At 43.0% G+C, this 21672-nt stretch overlaps 1 protein-coding gene across 1 annotated transcript in view; it reads right to left on the bottom strand.

The window, feature by feature from the left end:
• The window catches only part of LOC124620207 (protein O-mannosyl-transferase TMTC2-like), a 107942-nt gene extending 86946 nt beyond the window's left edge, over positions 1 to 20996 (bottom strand). Inside the window, exon 1 of the mRNA XM_047146875.1 lies at positions 20781 to 20996. Coding sequence (XP_047002831.1) covers positions 20781 to 20996 — 216 coding nt within the window. The remainder of the gene's footprint in view (positions 1 to 20780) is intronic.
• Between the last annotated feature and the right edge of the window lie 676 nt (positions 20997 to 21672).

Raw genomic sequence — 21672 nt, 5'->3', positions numbered from 1 at the left:
CCAGTCTCAGGACTGAAGACCAAAACAACAACGATGTCAAGCTAGACGTACTGCGTCAATTGTGCAACGATTCTGGCACCGGTGGTCACGTGAACATTCTCAAACCTACAGACGAGGTTCTGGACGTCCACGTGGAGAGGCACCCACGAGGACGGTTGTTCTGTAAGGGCAGTGGTGGTAGATCATACTGTTACCATAGCAGAAATAAAAGGGCTTGTGAGCCTAGATATGCCAACACGAACTGTTGCGAACCGGTTATTAGCAGTGGGACTGCGGGCAGATTCACCTCTAGACCGTCTTGTACTCACGCCGCAGCATCGAAGTCCAAGGCACCTGCAAGACGGATGGTGTGCCATGGTCTTGAGCGATGAAAGCAAACTCTTCCTGGATGCGCGTACGATGTAGACCTGGTGAGCACTGCGTCACGGAGTGCATTCGCCCAAGACACGTTGGTTTCACCCCAGGCCTTATGGTTTGGACGCGATGGGTTACAACTTTTGTTCACCTCTGGTGTTTCTGGAAGGGACGCTAACCGCACCTCAGTAGGCACAGAATGTAGTTAGACCCATTCCTTCGCTATTCTTACAACGGGGATGTGATGTGTTGTTCTGACAGGTTGATGCTCACCCAAACACTGCCCATGAAACTCAACGTGCTCTGCAAGGCGTGCAGTAACTTCCCTGGCAAAAAGCACGATCTCCGGACTTGTCTCCAATCGAGCACGTGTGGGACATGATTGGCGAGCAGTCACTCGTATGACACGTCAGCCAACAGATCTTACGGACCTACGCGAAAAGGTCGAGCAGATGTCCCATAACGTATCCCAGGACAATACTCTTCAACACGATCGACTTAATGCCAGGGTCAGCGACTGCATTGCCACCCTTGGACGCTACTCCACGTACTAATATGAGTGTTTCGGAGTGGATCGATTCCTCGTACGTCGGAACCGCTGGTGGTATTCATCTGTAAAGGTAAACAATTCACGTACTCTATATACACTGGTGCAAAACGTGAACCGGGAACGTCTAAAAGAGCGTATTAATTTTTTCTCCGGCAGTGTATATAGGTGACAACATGCTCCCTTATCTGGTACTAGTCAGTAGGAATCAACATCGATTCCGGAAACAGCGATCGTGTGAGACGCAACTCCCTTTATTTGTTCATGAGACCCAGAAAATATTAGATACAGGCTCCCAGGTAGATGCTATTTTCCTCGACTTCCGGAAGGAGTTCGATACAGTTTTGAACTGTCCCCTGATAAACAAAGTAAGAGCCTACGGAATATCAGACCAGCTGTGTGGCTGGATTGAAGAGTTTTTAGCAAAGAGAACACAGCATGTTGTTATCAATGGAGAGACGTCTACAGACGTTAAAGTAACCTCTGGCGTGCCACAAGGGAGTGTTATGGGACCATTGCTTTTCACAATATATATAAATGACCTAGTAGATAATGTCGGAAGTTCCATGCGGCTTTTCGCGTATGATGCTGTAGTATAAAGAGAAGTTGCAGCATTAGAAAATTGCAGCGAAATGCAGGAAGATCTGCAGCGGATTGGCATTCGGTTCAGGGAGTGGCAACTGACCCTTAACATAGACAAATATAATGTATTGCGAATACACAGAAAGAAGGATCCTTTATTGTATGATTATATGATAGCGGATCAAACACTGGTACCAGTTACTTCTGTAAAATATCTGGGAGTATGCGTACGGGACGATTTCAAGTGGAGTGATCATATAAAATTAATTGTTGGTAAGGCGGGTGCGAGGTTGAGATTCGTTGAGAGAGTCCTTAGAAAATGTAGTCCACCAACAAACGAGGTGGCTTACAAAACACTCGTTCGACCTATACTTGAGTATTGCTCATCAGTGTGGGATCCGTACCAGGTCGGGTTGGCGGAGGCGATGGAGAAGATCCAAAGAAGAGCGCCGCGTTTCGTCACAGGGTTATTTGGTAAGCGTGATAGCGTTACGGAGATGTTTAGCAAACTCAAGTGGCAGACTCTGCAAGAGAGGCGCTCTACAGCGCGGTGTAGCTTGCTGTCCAGGTTTCTAGAGGATACGTTTCTGGATGAGGTATCGAATATATTGCTTCCCCCTACTTATACCTCCCGAGGAGATCACGAATGTAAAATCAGTGAGATTCGAGCGCGCACGGAGACTTTCCGGCAGTCGTTCTTCCCGTGAACCATACGCGACTGGAACAGGAAAGGAGGTAAGGACAGTGGCACGTTAAGTGCACTCCGCCGCACACCGTTGGGTGGCTTGCGGAGAATAAATGCAGATGTAGATGTAAGCAGTTCAAGTATTTCTACGTATATCCAAGAACAAATGATAACTAGAGCCTAGCTAGTGCGCATGAGAGCAAGATAATAAAAAAGAAAGCAAAATGGAGAGCTCACTTCCACAATTTTCTCGTTGTTTAGTCGGTAGTAAACCTCATTTCCCGCGCGCACAAGTCGAGGTGGGGGTCAATTACCCTGCTGCAGTATATCAGGAGTCTCCATTGGCCCGCCATATGGCGGGATGAGAGTGCAGAAGGGCAGGACATTTTTTGGGCCCTACACGGCCGCTGCTTCCAGCAGGAGCTGCTAGCGCCCCTAGTGAGTGGGGTTGGGGGGGGGGGGGGATGGCTCGCCTCCAAACAGCGGTGCGATTTACGGCCCCCCTGGGCTGCGGCGGGCCTGCAAAGCCCCCTGGAGTATCTTTCTTCTCTTCTCTGCTAACAAACAGCGTCCCCTGCGACCATCGGATGCTCGTCGGCAAGCTCTACAGCTGCCCGCTGACGATGGATTTTCTCACCAGTTCAACTGCTAGCCACAGTCGACACACCGCAATGATTTCCTTAATCCGTATCTAACAATCACATATTATTTTACGCAATGTAATACCTTAAGTAGGTGACCGGATTTTCATGCAGCGTTAATCCCTTAAATAAGCATGCGTTTATGCACCAAAAAAGTGTAAAATATGCACATAAAATATACCCGTAAGCTGTTCGCATGAAGTGATACAAAAACTGAACTGGCATCATTTTAGTGCAACTAGCAGCATGTCATTCTCGATGGAGAGAAGTCTTCCGAAGTTAGAGTGATTTCAGGTGTGCCACAGGGGAGTGTCGTAGGACCGTTGCTATTCACAGTATATATAAATGACCTTGTGGATAACATCGGAAGTTCACTGAGGCTTTTTGCGGATGATGCTGTATTATATCGTGAGGGTATATCGATGGAAAATTGTACTGAAATGCAGGAGGATTTGCAACGAATTCACGCATGGTGCAGGGAATGGCAACTGAATCTCAATGTAGACAAGTGTAAGGTGCTGTGAATAAATAGAAAGAAAGGTCCTTTATCATATAGCTACAATATAGCAGGTCGGCAATTGGCAGCAGTCAATTCCATAAATTATCTAGGAGTAGGCATTAGGAGTGATTTGAAATGGAATGACCATATATAATTAATCGTCGGTAAAGCAGATGCCAGACTGAGATTCACTGGAAAAATCCTAAGGAAATGCAGTCCGAAAACAAAGGAAGTGGGTTACAGTGCACTTGTTCGCCCACTGCTTGAATACTGCTCACCGGTGTGGGATCCGTATCAGACAGTGTTGATAGAAGAGAACATACCTGAACCGAGGAGTCAAGCAGTATATTGCTCCCTCCTACGCATATCTCGCGAAGAGCCCATGAGGATAAAATCAGAGAGATTGGAGCCCACGCAGGGGCATACCGACAATCTTTCTTTCCACGAACAATACAAGACTGGAATAGAAGGGAGAACCGATATAGGTTCTCAAGGTATCCTCCGCCACACACCGTCAGGTGGCTTGCGGAGTATAGATGTAGATGTAGATGTAGGTGTCACGTAATTCCTTGTAACTGATTCACAAAGAAACGTTAACAAAACATACATGTAAACTAGTACTATATATCATTTACGAAAAGCTATTGGACTCACAATTAGTTTTTCATTTCCCTTCCGTTGAAGCTCACAGCCGCTAGTTTCAGGTGTTCGAAAGTAAGTCGTCTCCCGTTGTCTCTGAAAACGTGCTTGCAGCTTTAGAAACTTCCCTCTGGCTCACAGCAACTTAAGCATGCTTACACAAAAGCGGCTACTTGCCACGCTGTTGGCGAAGTGTTGCTCGGAAGTTCAGTGCACTTACCTGTTAAACTTCCTTCAATTTCGCAAATTTGTTCGTATCCTGAATTTTTTTGAAAGTATGTCCTGGACTTTAGCCTTCACTGTTTCACCAACTCTTCCAAGGTCAGGATAAGTTTTAGAGAGTGCGGTTTGAACACAATAAACAATCAAGAGTAGAACTGCCCGTCTCCATAGAAAAAATTGTCGCCGGAAGCTGAGAAAAATGAGCAGATGTATATGTAAAATTGGCTACTGGTTCTAGGGTGTTGAGAATACCTTGGGCAGTTTGAACCGAGGCTGGATCAAATGAACAAACGAAGCTCTTAGCGGTTTTTAAACGTTCATTGTAGTAAACCACAGCAGGCAGCCATGTGCCTCAGCGTCTTATGATTAGGTCTGGTGGCAGGGGAATGCCAGGTGCTACTCTGCTCAGAAGGACTGCTTTCTGTGAGGTGCTTTAGCAAACACTGTCTTTGTAGCAGACACCAACTTATCAACAGGATTAAAATCTGCACGAATAATTTCAGAAACGCGAAACAACCCATGAGCAAGACAAGTAAATTGTATCATATTGGGAATATAACTTTGAGAGCAGTAGCAGCTTTTACCGTGTAATTTGTTGCATCAGTCACAAACAGCAAAACAGGATTCTACATGGATTCGATAAGATATCAGCAAACTGCTATTTGTTACTTGAAACTCCAGTAGAAACGGCGTACACTGCACATTTTCGTTAAGAGATCCCATTGCAGTGTTTGAAATAAACCATCCCTCACAGTCTTGTTTCTCGTCGATTGGCACTTATTTTTCTAATCGTTTCGTCGTAGAAGTGTTGTGCGTAATTTTTACGTGTAATGGATTTCTTCTGTACTTTACTCTCTGTATTCTTCTCAATGAAACTTTTCAGGGCAGAATTAGTTAATTTCCACAGCAGAATATCTGCCGACAAGAAGGCTTCGAAAAATTCAAAAGAAAACTATGAAAAATTACTTTTACAACATTCATCTAGCGTCATCTGGACGGGAGCATTTTTCGTGAATTTATGTCTTACGTTCTCTTTGTGTTTATTGATGTACTCATTCTGAAAGACTTCGGAAAGTTTTTCACTATCAACTGTTTTTTCACGTGAACAGCACTAAAATATTTTTCCACGTGTCGTTATCATCTCTCCTGCGAACTCCCTCTCATACTGTTGCTATCTAGACTGATTGATTATTTGTTTTTGCTTTGGCATGACGCGCAATTGCGGAGAACCTGAAACACACTATTAAACCACTAGCCAGTAGTCAAGGCTCACCACAAATTGATTTTCTGTAGACAGAGTGTTGAGTCAACTGAAGGTAGATAACTGAGGGAGACTTCGAAAATGAGTCATAAGTCCCATGAGTGTTAATTTAAATGTTATGAATATTATGAAATGAAACCTTTTTAAAAAATCGTATACCAATTGAGTAATAATATTAAAACTTTGCTCGATGTTACATTGTAAATAGCTCCAAAAGACAGTTCAGACATCCCGTAACAACCATGTTTGTGCAAATCTGCAGGGAGAACGGGGATCGCGCAGCCAAGGTCACGTGCTGCGTCAGCAAGCACGAAGGGTAATTCCTGGCAATGAATAGGTAAAAAAAAGGAAAATCATAAATAAGTACCTAAAAATAAGCTTAAAATCAGCCGAACAAGTCAACACGCAATTTAAAATATCCATACTTTTTAAACAATAAGTATGTTAATTAAAAGAGATGTAAGACAATTAAACATTTTCAAAAATATTAGGCTTATTTACAAAAGAGGAAAATATGTATTTATATGCACTAGGAAATCCTTCCTAAAACGTAAGAAAGAAAGCAATTCGAACATATAATCCAAATAGCATATTTCTCGAATAATAGAAGAAAATACGCATTTGCATGAAAATCCGGTCCTCAGCAATGAGCTGAAGGAAATTATTCAGTTAAGCGAGACGCAATTTTAATTGTAATGGGTGACTGGAATTCAATGGTAGGAAAAGGAAAAGAAGAAAAAAAATGTTGCATAATTCACTCATCACTACACTTGCTTTTTGAATCACGAAATCAGATTTCTGATTGACTGCATAATGGTTTAACACACAAATTTGGAAACTAGATTTTGAGAAGTAAGACGTTTCCAGGGGGAGATATGGACTCCGATCGTAATATACTGTTTATGAACAGCACATTGAAACTAAAGAAATTGCGAAAAGCTAGGAATGTAGGTTGTTAAGCTCTGGATAAGCAGACGGAACCAGAGGATGGCGGAAATTTCAGAGGGAGCATTAGGTGAAGTTCGACTGTAGAAGGAGATATGAATACAATAAAAGAGGTATGGGTAGCTTCGATAGATGAAATAGTGAAGGTAAAAGAGGATAATATAGGTAAAAAAAATAGCAATAGGAAAATTAAAGAGGCGTTTATACAAATGAAAAGCAACTGTATGAATATCAAGAACTAAGATGGCAAATAAGTACTAAGCATAGAAGGGAAAACATAAAGGCGGAAAGAATATATAAAGGGTTTACATAAGGGAAACAAATTTGTGGATAGAGTTTCAGAAACACAAGGGGGAATGGGTGAAGATCAGACAGGTAACATGATACAGGGAGAAGAACTTGACAGAGCACTGAAAGACACAAGTGGAAACAAGGCTCCTGGGATAGGCGAAATTCCCAAAGAATCACGTAGATTATTGGAAGAGCCAGCCATGACAACAATATTTCACTTCAAGAAGAATTGAACAATTTCAATTCCACAATTCCAAAAAGACAAGTGCTGACAGTTGTAAATACAGCTGAACAATGAACTTATTAAGTCACAGTTGCAAAATAGTTACTCGAATATTTACAGAAGAATGGAAAAACTGGTTGATGCTGAAATCGGGAAGATCAGTTAGGGCTCCTGGGAAGTAATAAAACACCCGAGACATTACTGATCCTACGTCTTATTTTAGGAACAATGGAAACAAAGCTACGTTTGTGGTATTTGTAGATTTAGCGAAAGTTTTAGACAATGTTAACTGGCCGACAATATAAAATTTTTAAGGTATTAGGGACACAACACAGGGAGCGCAACATTATATAAAACTTCTGTCGAAAAAAGACTGCAATTACAAAAGACGAAGGAGATGAAAGTGGAGCTATAGTTGAGAAGGGAATGAGACATGTTTGTACTATAGCCTCCATGTAATTGAATCTGTAGATTGAGCAAGTAGTAAAGCAAAAAAATTGGAAAGGAAATTAACGCTCAGGGAGAGGAAATAAAAACTTTTTGGTTTGCCAGTGACATTATAACTCAGTCAGGGCCTGATCTCAGGACCTGAGATCAGTTGAATCGAATAAACAGTGTCTTGAAAAGAGATAGTGTGATAGATAGCAATAAAAATAAAGGAAAGATAATGTATTGTAGCCAAATTAATTCAGGCGTTGGTGTGGGAATTAGATTAGAAAATGAGACATTAAAGTAATAGAATTTTAGTCTTTGGGTCGCAAAATACCTGATGATGGCTGGAGTATAGGGGATATAAAATGGAAACTGACAACAGCAAGAAAAGTGTTTTTGAAAAAGAGGAATTTGTTATTGTCAAATCTAGACTTAAGTGTTAGGAAGTATTTTATGAACGTATTTTGTAACCTGGAGACATTCATAAAATGTGCAAAGCACACGGAGAAGCTTCCAGTCCAGTCCCCTTCTAAAGAAAGAGAGTTGAATTAAATTATACTCACGTCTCCAATGGCGGATTCCTATTGCATAGGGAATCACGAATTCAATTACAGCATTCACAGGACTGTAAACCAATCAGTTAAAAATCGGTGGAATTAATCAAAGTATGCATTAAAATCAGTTTCCTGCGCCCAACTGAAAGCATCGATGTCTCGCCGGAATCGGGAACCATCGAATGGTGAGGGACAGAGCAAGTTTCGTGATCACCAATCAAGTAATTCAGAATATTCACAGGATGGGAAAAATCTGTGAAGTTCGGGGACATTACTTACAGATTCAAGCTCCAGCCACGCTGAAGCCTTAGGACATCAGTCCTGTCCGCATTCAGAGAACTGGCGACATCACAGGTCCACCAACCTGGCTGCTAGGACGCCGAGCTGCCCCTTCGGCTGAACGCAGCAGGAATCGTTTTCTATAGGGACCTTTCTTCTATCAGAGGAAGAACGCTGCTGAACTGCATCCGAGGTTACCAAACTACGGAGAGACGCTTGTTCCAGGAAGTAACAGTAAAATTTTAGTGTACTTGACTGAGAAGCAATCGTAACCTCACGCTACCGCCAGCACAGTCATTAAGCAACGTATCCAGCATTCTATAACAGCCACTCTCTCGTCTAACAGAGCACTAACAGCTCACCTTCAGGACCTTCTCCTGAGAATAGGAAAGAGCAGAACTAATCTTACACCGCTCAATATGTCACAGTGTTCATGAGTCGCAATCCTGTAGGATTATATACTCTGCAGGCCACTTTATATTGTGTGGCGAATGAGTTAAACATTTATGAAACGGTAAGGCTGAGCCGGTAAAATAGGTATTTTTGTTACCAGGAATTGGTGCATTCTCACAGTTTCATAGCTAGTGAATGGCTTCTTTACTGCTGATGGGCCTTAAGTAAATGTACACTACTGGCCATTAAAATGGCTACACCATGAAATGCAGATGATAAACGGCTATTCATTGGACAAATATATTATACTAGAACTGACATGTGATTACATTTTCACGCAATTTGAGTGCATAGATCCTGAGAAATCAGTACCCAGAACAACCATCTCTGGCTGTCATAACGGCCTTGATTCGCCAGGGTATTGAGTCAGAGAGAGCTTGGATGCCGTGTACAGGTACAGCTGCCCATGCAGCTTCAACACGATACCACAGTTCATGAAGAGTCGTGACTGGCGTATTGTGACGAGCCAGTTGCTCGGTCACCATTGACCAGACGTTTTCAGTTGGTGAGAGATCTGAAGAATGTGCTAGTCAGGGCAGCAGTCGAACATTTTCTGTATCCAGAAAGGCTCGTACAGAACCTGCAACACGCGGTCGTGCATTATCCTGCTGAAATGTAGGGTTTCGCATGGATCGAATGAAGGATAGGACCACGAGTCGTAACGTATCTGAAATGTAACGTCCACTGTTCAAAGTGCCGTCAGTGCGAACAAGAGGTGACCGAGACGTGTAACCCATGGCATCCCATACCATCACGCCGGGTGATACGCGAGTATGGCGATGACGAATACACGCTTCCAATGTGCGTTCACCGCGATGTCGCCAAACACGGATGCGACCATCATGATGCTGTAAACACAACCTGGAGTCATCCGTAAAAATGACGTTTTGCCATTCGTGCACCCAGGGTCGTCGTCGAGTACACCATCGCAGGCGCTCCTGTCTGTGATGCAGCGTCAAGGGTAACTGCAGCCATGGTCTCCGAGCTGATAGTCCATGCTGCTGCAAATGTCGATGAACTGTTCGTGCAGATGGTTGTTGTCTTGCAAACGTTCCCATCTGTTGACTCAGGGATCGAGACGCTGCTGCACGATCCGTTACCGCCATACGGATAAGATGCCTGCCATATCGACTGCTAGTGATACGAGGCCGTTGGGATCCAGCACGGCCTTGCGTATTACCCTCCTGAACCCACCGATTCCATATTCTGCTAACAGTCATTGGATCTCGACCAACGCGAGCAGCAGTGTCGCGATACCATAAACTGCAATCGCGATAGGCTACAATCCGACCTTTATCAAGTCGGAAACGTGATGGTACGCATCTCTCCTCCTTACACGCGGCATCGCAACAGCGTTTCACCAGGCAACGCAGGTCAACTGCTGTTTGCGTATGAGAAATCGGTTGGAAACTTTACTCATGTCAGCAAGTTGTAGGTGTCGCCACCGGCGCCAACCTTGTGTGAATGCTCTGAGAAGCTAATCATTTGCATATCACAGCATGTTCTTCCTGTCGGTTAAATTTCACGTCTGTTGCACGTCATCTTCGTGGTGTAGAAATTTTAATGGCCAGTAGGATAGTTATCAGCCACCGAACCAAAGAAAAAGACATTTTCACTGCCCGTCAGTTCCTGGAACAGTTTGTGTACGAAATTTCAAGCTATTGCATCTCCCTCGCGAGTACGAGCAAGTGGAGAAAAACTAGACAAAACAATGATAGCCCTTAGTAAACATTGGCAACGTGATCATACTGCTCCCATTGTCATGTCACGTTCTCGTTTTTGCGTGGAAAATGGTTACGGATTAATAAAAATTACTTATTTGCTTCGTGAAGTTTGATTCGCTAAAATTAAGAAAATGGCTCTGAGCACTATGGGACTTAATTTCTGAGGTCATCCGTTCCCTAGATCTTAGAACTACTTAAACCTAACTAACCTAATGACATCACACACATCCATGCCCGAGGCAGGATTCGAACCTGCGACCGTAGCGATCGCGGGGTTCCAGACTGTAGCGCATAGAACCGCTCGGTCACCCCGGCCGGCGATAAAACTAAAACTGTCCCTCTCTCCATATAGGGTGGGATTTGAGAGAGGGGAATTAGAGTCCTACAAATGTTGTACAAGCAATACTTATTCATATCTGCGGAAAAAATTAATATGTGGGTCTCTGCAGTGAGAAATTCGATGACGTTCGTGCTGCTTAGGTATAGCTGTTATGTACGTTTAATGTAATTCAAAAGATATTATATAGTTTACTGGTCTGTGGACCATGGTCGACGAAACTGTAGCAAAATAATAGGGAAGGTTGGAGGGTCATCCGTTTGTTTTCAGAAGGCAAAAACATGCCCACGTGGTAAGTGAAGAGTACCAGAAAAGTGCACCAACCGAGAACAAAGTACCACACGGTCGTTGGCCACGAGACGGTGCATGTCCCAGCGTCGGTGCGTTGCTAAAATTTGTATAGTTGCAAGGAATCAGTGTCTCGGGTGGATGCTGGAAACGCATTTTAAGATACGGAATGATGCTACAGTGCTCCATGGCAGCTCATAATTAGAAGGAGAGTTAAGTTTGACCGACGTACATGCTTAGTTTACGCCCATCCGTACTTGCTGACATCGATGTAGTGCTTCATGTCTTTTCCTCCAGGCAATGTACTGTTTTCTTTTGTATTGTAAACAGTCATGGCCCTATATTTATTGTGCGTTCTTTTGTAAACCGACTGAAAATATTCACTCCCTCCGTAGCCGAAATATTAGGGTTTCTTCCTTCAGTGCTTCCTTCACCTTCGATTGCCGGTAACTTCTCAAATTTTTCTGAGGCGTGGAGGTCTAGTACCAATTCCAGTCAGCCTCGTGAGGCCAGATAACCAGCTGCTTAAATGAAGAATCAGTGGTACCAGTAGGATTCCCTCAGTGGCAATAGCTGGAGGGACCGGCGACGTGATGATCACGTGTCCCGCTATCATAGATCGCTCCTCGTACCGCCTTGTAGACAACAGAATGCTAATCGGAACCGGCCTAACGTGCAATCTGTGAGTGGTGGATACGTTTATAAATGGAGAAATTTAATTTACGTATATATTGGGATCGTTAGGGACTAAAATCATATTACCTGTGATATTATCCAGGTACAAACTTTAAAATATACATTAGTACTACATTACTAAAACACATTGTTATACTTTCTTAAACTACGGCTGTTGCAGATTTGTATTTGCTTGTAAAAGATTTAAGGGAGTAGACCGTGGTAGATTTTTTAGCCTAATTTCTATTGCCTTGAAATGTTCCTTGGAGATTCCATTTTTAAGATTCATTCATGTAAGTATGTCATAAAAAATGTGTTAAAACCGTAATATACTGTGTAGGTGTCTGGCGGATCCGAGCTCTCGAATGCAATCGATATAATACTACGACAAGTTACTGACGGAATAGAGGTCCTGTTACTTCCGGATAGCGTAACAGAGGGGATTAGTATCAGTTAAGATACTATTCTCAACAAGATTTCTCTTCGTAACGTGATTAGTTTATGGTAAAACGGAAATCACAGCCATGTCTTGCATCTGCTTAACTTTTCTGCTTTTCACCTGCTTGTCATATGAAGTAAAACGTGATTATTTGAGAATGACAAACAAACGCAGTTACACGGGTAGAAAAGGTTCGAAAAGCAATCCCAATACGTGCAAAAACCTCGTCGACTGGTAAGCGGAAGCCAGTTAATCGATATAATTTCATCAAAGTTTTTCGACATCGGCGAAAAAAGGCCAGCTGCGCTATGCTAGCACTGCCGATTAAAGTTTGTTCAATTTCAGTATTAAAAAACACAAGCTGAAACTGTAATCGTTTGTTGTTAGCAAATCAACGTTTTCAGGATGGCGGGAACTATATAACTCATGAAATATATATGGAATTACGTTCTATCTTTTTCTAGTTTGAGAGTGGGAATTTTTTCTACTGTAGTATATATGGCTTATGCGATGTCTTTTAAATTCGATTTTTTGTGTACATTTTTATACCGACGTTTTTGTCGCAACATTGACTTTTATTTCAGAGTGCCACCATTTTTTTAACAATCATTTTTTAAAATTATCACTACTTTTTCAGTTAGACAATATCATCAGTTTCAAAGCACTTTTAGAAATATTGTTCTAGACCGAAAACTGTGCCGTTCAGAGCTCCCATCCACCACCTTCGCACACTGTGAAGCCCTTTCATCGATGTTGCGTAGTGTCATCTGGATGCAAGCCTTTTAATAAAAAAAATAAAAAATGCAATCTTAAGTGTGTACAATGGAGGTCTAAAGCCAGTTTAGTAGTATGTTTGTTCTTTTACTGAGAAGGATCATAAATATCGGTTCAAATATCTAGCGTTTGGCTGGTCTACCATGTTAACCGATTAAATAAAAAAGATTTCATTGTAAAATTTTTCGCAATAATGAAACTGAGTTAGAAGTTCGTAAAACTTTAACAGAAAGTTTGGAACGAACTTCATTCTAGGAGTACTATTCATGAATCATTTCAGATAAATGTTTAAATTTTTGTCTACCTGTTCTTTGTTTTTTGTGTGTGACATTTGATCATTTATTTATATGTACTTGTGCTAATGGAACATCTGTACAATTAACTTATCTGGGCAGATTAATTTGCACAAACTAGGTCGACAGCGTCAGTAGAGAGGGTTCAGCAATGAACTGTAATTGAGTATAAACAGTTTCTTCAAATCGTCATCATGTGTGTCGCAATGGCGTTCTTGGTACTCAAAATTGAAACTCAGTGACGAATCTTCTGTGGCTAATTATTTTTTTCTTTACTCCCTATATACGAGGTTTGTCCACAAAGTACGCTCCGTTTGTTTATACAAGACAAACGTGTACACATACAGAAAAAATATTTATTGTACAAAAATGTAAAACTGTTAAACTACTTATCTACATAGCTTTCGAAATTTTTTGGAGGCATTTGTCGTAGCGTGGCACAAGTTTTTGTATGCCTTCTTCATAGAAGGTGGCCGCATATGTATTCAACCATGTGGTAACACATTCTTTCAGCCCGTCATCATCGTTGAAGTGTTAGCCACCAAGGACAGATTTTAGGTGTGAGAAGAGATGAAAATGGCTAAGTGCGAGGTCAAGGCTATACGGAGGATGATCAAACGCGTCCCAGTGAAATTCCCCTAAGACTTGTTTGGTCACATTCGCCTTGTGAGGTCGGGTATTATCGTGGAAAAAAACAACACCTTTTGACAGTAATCCTCGGCGCTTGATCAGTATTGCGCGACGAAATTTCTTAATGGTCTCTCAGTAACCATGTGCATTGATTGTTTGGCCTCGTGGTAAGAAATCAATAAGCAAAATGCTTTTTCTGTCCCAAAAAACGGTGTTCATGACTTTTCGAGGTGTCAAGATTTGCTTACGCTTAACCTTCATTGGGGATAAAGTATGCCTCCATTCCATTGATTGCCGTTTTGTTTCAGGGGTGTCGTACGATACCCAAGTTTCATCCCCCGCGACAATCCGAGAAACAAAACCATCGCCTTCTTCATTGTAGCGTGTCAAAAACTGAAGTGCACTGCCCATCCGTTGTTTATTGTGTTGTTCAGTAAGAATTTTGGGTACCCAACGTGAGTAAAGTTTTCCAAATCTCAGTTTTTCACTTACAATTTCATCAATTAGTGTTTGTGAGATTTGAGGAACTTCCATAGCAAGGACACTAAGTGCAAACTTACGGTTGTGCTTAATCTTCCCTTCAGTTCAGTGAACCAGTTCATCAGTAACCGCAGACGGGCGTCCACTTCTTTCTTCATCGTGCACTTGATCACGTTCTTCATTGGAGAGTCTGACCCACCTTCTAACCATTGAATCACTCATACCATTTTGCCCGTAAACCTCGCAAATTTGCCGATGAATTTCCTTTGGTTTAACTTTCTTTGCATTTGGAAACCGAATCACAGATCTGATTTCACACGCGGCGGCATTTTCAATTACGGCTGACATTGTAAAGAAGCACTACAATGCACACGTCGGCAGCAGCGATCTGAAAATGGCGTACATGTCTTCTCTTTGAGGTAGAGTAACTGCCGCGCATGATCGAAACTGCGATCGTAGCGCTGCCGCGGATAGAAATAGAAACGGAACTTACTTTATGGTCGACCCTCATATGCAATGACAGTATACGTTTAGTATTCTTCATATACTCGGGTCCGAAGATGATCATCGAAATTAATAACGTGATTGATAAACATTTCTGGTCCGTGAGTGGATTTATAAAAAAAATATGTTGTAAAACCAATACTACACTGAAAAATTGATCCTTTGGACTATTAATGAAGAAATTTATTTACTTATTGATATTTTGGGCTTAAATATTAAAATACCCTTGAGTCCTAAAATTTTTGTACTTACAAGTGCCTCAATTACACAGTCTGCAACACAGAAAGACCGTGGCAACGATGCATTTCCGGACACATGTTCATAGGACCTCTTTTTTCCATATCCAGTCAGGATTACGTCCCTGCAGTTTGTATATTTTATTGAGGTTCACCCTCTATTAATATAGAATGTTATATGCTACACCGGTATGTTCGGGCTACGTCCGTCTTGAAATTTCGTTTAGAATATGTATTCCGATAAAGCAGGGACGTATTTTTCTTTTTAGACACTTACTATTGCTGAAGTTCACCTATTTTGAGCTGTAACTTACTGTTATTCCCATGTTTTAACGGTTAAAGTATCCTGTGCACATCGGTGAAGTTGCGTGAAGTTTTGGTTTTGGTAACTATCTGGTGTGGTTTGCTATTTACAAATCGTTTTGCGGATTTCCAACGGCATTTACCTACCTTTCTCCGTACCCATTACTGAATTCTAGATGTTCCGGTGGTTTACAAGCACTTTCTCTGCACATTCACATTTCGGATATGCTGTTGACAGTCGTTTGTTTCACTGTTTTGTTTTCGAACACAAGTTCCTAACTACCTGCAGAAGGGCCAAAAAAGTATGAGTATTCGTCGATCATGGGCTACTCTGCTTTTCCACCGACACCAGACTCCTTTGATAGATAGATGGTTATTACCATCAAAGCAATGATTTCCATACAGTGAGTGATAAGTGTACCAAGTCCTGCTGAAAACAGTCCAGCAGTTCAGGAGGAGATGCGGAACTTACATACATACGAGTCATACATTTTTACGGTCCCGTACCTCAAGCGGAAACAAGCAAACTTTACAGGTTCACTTTGTAGCCCGTTTGTCTCTCTGTCCGACTCTCCAATACCCCTTTCTCAGCAAACGGGTTCACGTATAAGGTATGAAGTATATTGAGGCCTGCCCGCCCGGTTGGCCGTGTGGTCTAACGCACGTCTTTCCGGAGTGGGAAGGAGCGCCTGGGCCCCGGCACGAATTCGCCCGCCGGACTTGTGTCGAGGTCCGGTGAGCCGGACAGTCTGTGAATGGTTTTTAGGCGGTTTTCCATCTGCCTCGACGAACGCGGGCTGGTTCTCCTTATTTTACCTCCGCTACACTATGTCGGCGATTGCTGCGCAAACAAGTTCTCCACATACGCGTACACCACCATTACTCTACCACGCAAACATAGGGGTTACACTCGTCTAGTGTGAGACGTTCCCTGGGGGGTCCACCGGGGGCAGAACCGCACAATAAACCTTAAAGAGTGGTTCGGTGTGGGGCGGCGGAGTTTTGTAGTGGACTGCGGTAGTCGTCGTGGGGTTGTGGATCACTGAGGCTGCGGCGGGGACGGAGCCACTCCGTCGTTTCTGGGCCCACGGTCAACATACAATACAATACAATACAATACACACAATATTAAGGCCTACCATTCCTTGACTATGCAGAAAACTGAAGCTTTCAAGTCAATGCAATCAAAAGATACGGCTATTTATGTCACGTATTTTGACACTCCCTGCTCACTCATTAAAGCCCGTAGGATACTTCCCCTTGTCGAAGAATCATGAACTTTGCCAAGAAACAAGGTTCCGCAAAACAGTGAAAGAAAAACATCAAAAAATTGGTACTCTGTAAACATTTCACACGAAGCAAAAAGCATTGTATGTTATCAGAGGTTCTGTCTGTCCGTGCGTCTGTTGAGGCTCCTTTTTCTCAGAAACGGTTTCTGTATCAAGCTGAAATTTATGTCACGCACTAAGATGTCTGGTCCCTTGGCGGAGGAATAAATGTACGGTTCTAAGGCAATACCATCAAACTGCAGGCCGTTTACGTCACATACTCTGATTCTCGCTAACTCACCCATTAGAAGCTATAAGGTAAAATTAATGTTCTCAAATTTATATTTATTTGGTCACGAACCGGCTTTCGGCTTCTCAGGCCATCTTCATGTGACAACTGAATGTTGCAAATACAGATAAACGTATGAGTACTTACGCAGATATCATTTGTACAGAATAATGCAAAAATCAGAATGTGTTTGCAAAGGAAAATATTGCAATAGTTACATTAATTATAAAAGGGGGAGTTGAAGGGTAAACAATGTTTTCACATGGAGATACGTATAACCAATGATAAGAAATACAATGAATTTACAGTTTGAATCTAGTATTTGTAACGAAAGCCTAAATTAACACGGGAGAAAATGGAAAATAAGGCTAATTATTTAAAAGTAGGCTGGCATTCGGTGGCATGAGTTAGCTGATTTCCAGTAGGGTCATAATTCGTTTTCTTTTGAGAAAACGTAAAACTGTACATTCTGCATCATATCGGTCGTTTTCTGCTAAAAGATGATCAGCAAAGGTCGAATCTTTCTTCTTTAATAGACAGCTTTTCTCATGCTCAGATAGCGCAGTTAGCACAGCTCTGCCTCATTGAGAGATATACACTTTTTCACACTGCTTGCAAGTGATTTCATATACACCGCTCTGCGCTAAGGGTTGCACTATCTGTTTAGTACCGTGTAACAACTCTGATATGTTACCGATGTTATAAAAGGCAGGTATCTAGTTGCGAGACTTTTGTTTTTGCATAAGAGCCTGAAATGTTGCAAAGATATTAAATTTTGCACCAGCTTTGAAACTATCGTGTCATTTCTGTTGTCCAGCGTACAAAAGTCGTATTTGCCCCACTATTTAAACAACGTAATTATTGTAATGTTTTCCTATGTAAACGCTTTCATATGTTCGTACCTTCTGTACAAATAATATCTGTGTCAGTCGCACATCATCCTTATCTGTGTTCGTGACACTAATTTGCCACCTACAGGTGACCTGAGAAGCCGGAAGCCGGTTAGTGAGCAAATAAATATAATTTTGCAGAACATAAGGAGGTGTTTTCCTTTTTAATATTATTATCATGTTCTGCCAAGCACCGGCGGAAAATTCGGTTGATGTTACAGTTACTTTCATTAAGCGTACAATAGTATGCGATAGTGACTGATAAATACTTAATTATGAAGAGTATAATCTTATGGTTGAGAAGTTTTATTTGCCCATATCGCATGAATTACAAATGTGGACGACTACTTTCGGCAAAGTTTAATTGCCATCTTAAAGTCCTTATCCCACAGGGTACTTCCGTTGGTCTGGAATTACGAAATTTTGCCAAAAAGCAAGGTTTTACTGAACAAGTGAGGCCAAAGATCTGAAAATTGCGAATATGTAATTATATCACACGAAAAAATATTTCTTTTGTCGTTTGTTGCCCAAGTTCAACTTGAAATTAAGAAGTTCTTGAAAGTCTTCGTATGCGTAGGGTCGGTATTGTATCTTTCCGGTACCATTGTCGATAACAGGCAAAAGTTGTTAAGGTTCTGGATTCCCGAAATGGGTTACTATCTACACACATAATTAAGTATGTACGGAACCCTCAGTACGTGAGTCCTACTCGCACCCGGCCAATTTCCTACGGAATAGCAAAAGAAATATGGATTTGTGAGGTGTCGCTTTCTCCTGCTGGAATTGCCTAAGTACGTCGGAATGCACAATGGACATGAATGGATGCAGCTGATAAGACGGGATGCTTAGGCGTCCCATATCAGTCCAACTACAAGGCCCAACACCATTACAGAGCCTCCACCAGCTTGAACAGTCCCCTGCTGAGATGCAGAGTCGATGATTTCATGAGGTTGACTTCATACCTGTCGACGTCCGTCCAATCGACACAATTTGACACGAGACTCGTCCGACCACGTAACATGTTTCCAGTCATCAACAGTCCAATGTCGGTGTTGACGGGCCCAGGTGAGGCACAAAGCTCTGTGTCGTGCAGTCATCAAGCGTACAAGAGTGGACCTTCGGCTCAGGAAGCCCATATCGACTGTGTTTCATTGAATGGCTCGAACGCTGACAGTTGTTGATGACCCAGCACTTAAATCTGCAGCAATCTGCGGAATGGTTGCACATCTGTCACGTTGAACGATTTTCTTCAGTCGTCGTTGGTCGAGTTCTCGCAGGATCTTTTTCCGGCCGCCGCGATGTCGGAGATTTGGTGTTTTACCAGGTTCCTAATACTCACGGCACAGTCGTGAAATGGTCGTACGGGAAAATCCCCACTTCATCGCTACCCTGGAGACACTATGTTCCATCGCTCGTGCACCGACAATAGCACCACATTCGAACTCCTTAAATCTTGATAACGTGCCATTGTAGCAGCAGTAACCGATACAACAATTGCGCCAGACACTTGTAGTCTTATATGCGCCGTATTCGGGCTGTTTACATATTTCTGTATTTGAATGTGCGTGCCTATACCAGTTTCTTAGGCGGTTCAGATTGTGGTAATATGTGGTATACACTACTGGCCATTAAAATTGCTACACTAAGAAGAAATGCAGATGATAAACGGGTATTCATTGGACAAATATATTATACTAGAACTGACATGTAATTACATTTTCACGCAATTTGGGTGCATAGATTCTGAGAATTCAGTATCCAGAACATCCACCTCTGGCCGTAATAACGGTCTTGATACGCCTGGGCATTGAGTCAAACAGAGCTTGGATGGCGTGTACAGGTACAGCTGCCGATGCAGCTTCAACACGATACCACAGTTAATGAAGAGTAGTGACTGGCATATTGTGACGAGCCAGTTGCTCGGCCACCATTGACCAGACGTTTTCAATTGGTAGGGATGTGGAGAACGTGCTGGCCAGGGCAGCAGTCGAACATTTTCTGTATCTAGAAAGGCCCGTACAGGACCTGCAACATGCTGTCGTGCATTGTCCTGCTGAAATGTAGGGTTTCGCAGGGATCGGGTGGTAACACATCTGAAATGTAACGTCCACTGTTCAAAGTGCCGTCAATGCGAACAAGAGGTGACCGAGACGTGTATGGCACCCCATACCATAACGCCGGGTGATACGCCAGTATGGCGATGACGAATACACGCTTCCAATGTGCGTTCACCGCGATGTCGCCAAACACGGATGCGACCATCATGGTGCTGTAAACAGAACCTGGATTCATCCTAAAAAATGACGTTTTGCTATTCGTGCACCCAGGTTCGTCGTCGAGTACACCATCGCAGGTGCTCCTGTCTGTGATGCAGCGTCAAGGTTAACCGCAGCCGTGGTCTCCGAGCTGATAGTCCATGCTGCTGCCAACGTCGTCTAACTGTTCGTGCAGATGTTTGTTGTCTTGCAAACGTCCACATCTGTTGACTCAGGGATCGAGACGTGGCTGCACGATCCGTTACAGCCATGCGGATAAGATGCCTGTCATGTCGACTGCTAGTGGTACGAGGCCATTGATATCCAGCACTGCATTCCGTATTACCCTCCTGAACCCACCGATTCCATATTCTGCTAACAGTCATTGGATCTCGACCAACGCGAGCAACAATGTCGCGATACGATAAACCGCAGTCGCGATAGGCTACAATCCGACCTTTATCAAAGTCGGAAAGGTGATGGTACGCATTTCTCCTCCTTACAGGAGGCATCGCAACAACGTTTCAACAGGCAACGCCGGTCAACTGTGTGTGAGAAATCGGTTGGAGACTTTCCTTATGTCAACACGTTGTAGGTGTCACCACCGTCGCCAACCTTGTGTGAATGCTCTGAAAAGCTAATCATTTGCATATCACAGCATCGTCTTCCTGTTAGTTAAATTTTGCGTCTGTAGCACGTCATCTTCGTGGTGTAGCAATATTAATGGCCAGTAGTGTATGTATTATAGGTACGCCACGACGTTTTAAACGAGGTAGCTTATGAATTACTGACATACGTGTGTAAACCAGGTAGTTAAGTGACGAGGATGAGAGTTGCCTACCGGCAGCAGAGGAGGGAGGGCAGATGTCGGGCAGCCGCAGCCGGAGATGTGGACCAGTGAGCGGGAACGGCGCGCCCTCTTCCAGCTTCCGGATCCACTCAGCACCGCCGAGAGGGGCTCGCGGCCGCCTCCGATGACGCTTAAAAGCTTTCCCGCGTAGCATTATGTCCGCCTCCACTCCCAACCCCACACTTCCCTCTCTCCTTCCTTATCGCGGCCGCCTCCTCAGGATTGTTTTGAGTGCTCCATCTCGGCCCAGAAGCTGCGAAACGAATCCGCTACGTTTCGCGACCTTCGAGAGCCGTTGGATGATCAGTTACAGTAGGGGCTTGCGAGTAGTCTTCTTCGGTCCTTCAAAGTGATTTCATAAGACGAGCCTCTGCTAAGATGACAGAAGGTTATATTTGCACTGATGTTAAACTGGAAATGCGGACTGCGATAAAAAGGCAGAAGAAGCCATCTGGCTGGATAAAATGTCGTCTTACTAACGTTAGGTCTTTTCCATTTTTACAGCTAACATAATTACTGTATTACTATTATGTAATAAAGACTTTTGTGTACGCATGTAGGCGGAAACGGTCCAAGGAAATGATCTAACCTCCGGGAATTATTCGGAGAGAAATCGGAAATAAACAAACATATAAAATGTTTAGAAATTACAATGAAATGAACACCCTTAGCTGCTTACAGGCATTGACAAACCTCAACGGGGACAGCTGAAAATGTGTGCCCCGACTGGGACTCGAACCCCGGATCTCCCGCTTACATGGCAAACGCTCTACACATCTGAGCCACCGAGGACGCAGAGGATAGCGCGACTACAGGGATTTATCTCTGGC

This window comes from Schistocerca americana, chromosome 6 (assembly GCF_021461395.2).
Source record: "Schistocerca americana isolate TAMUIC-IGC-003095 chromosome 6, iqSchAmer2.1, whole genome shotgun sequence".
Classification (NCBI taxonomy): domain Eukaryota; kingdom Metazoa; phylum Arthropoda; class Insecta; order Orthoptera; family Acrididae; genus Schistocerca; species Schistocerca americana.
The sequence above is the reverse complement of the archived record's forward strand: the minus strand, read 5'-3'. Positions and strand labels throughout refer to the sequence as shown.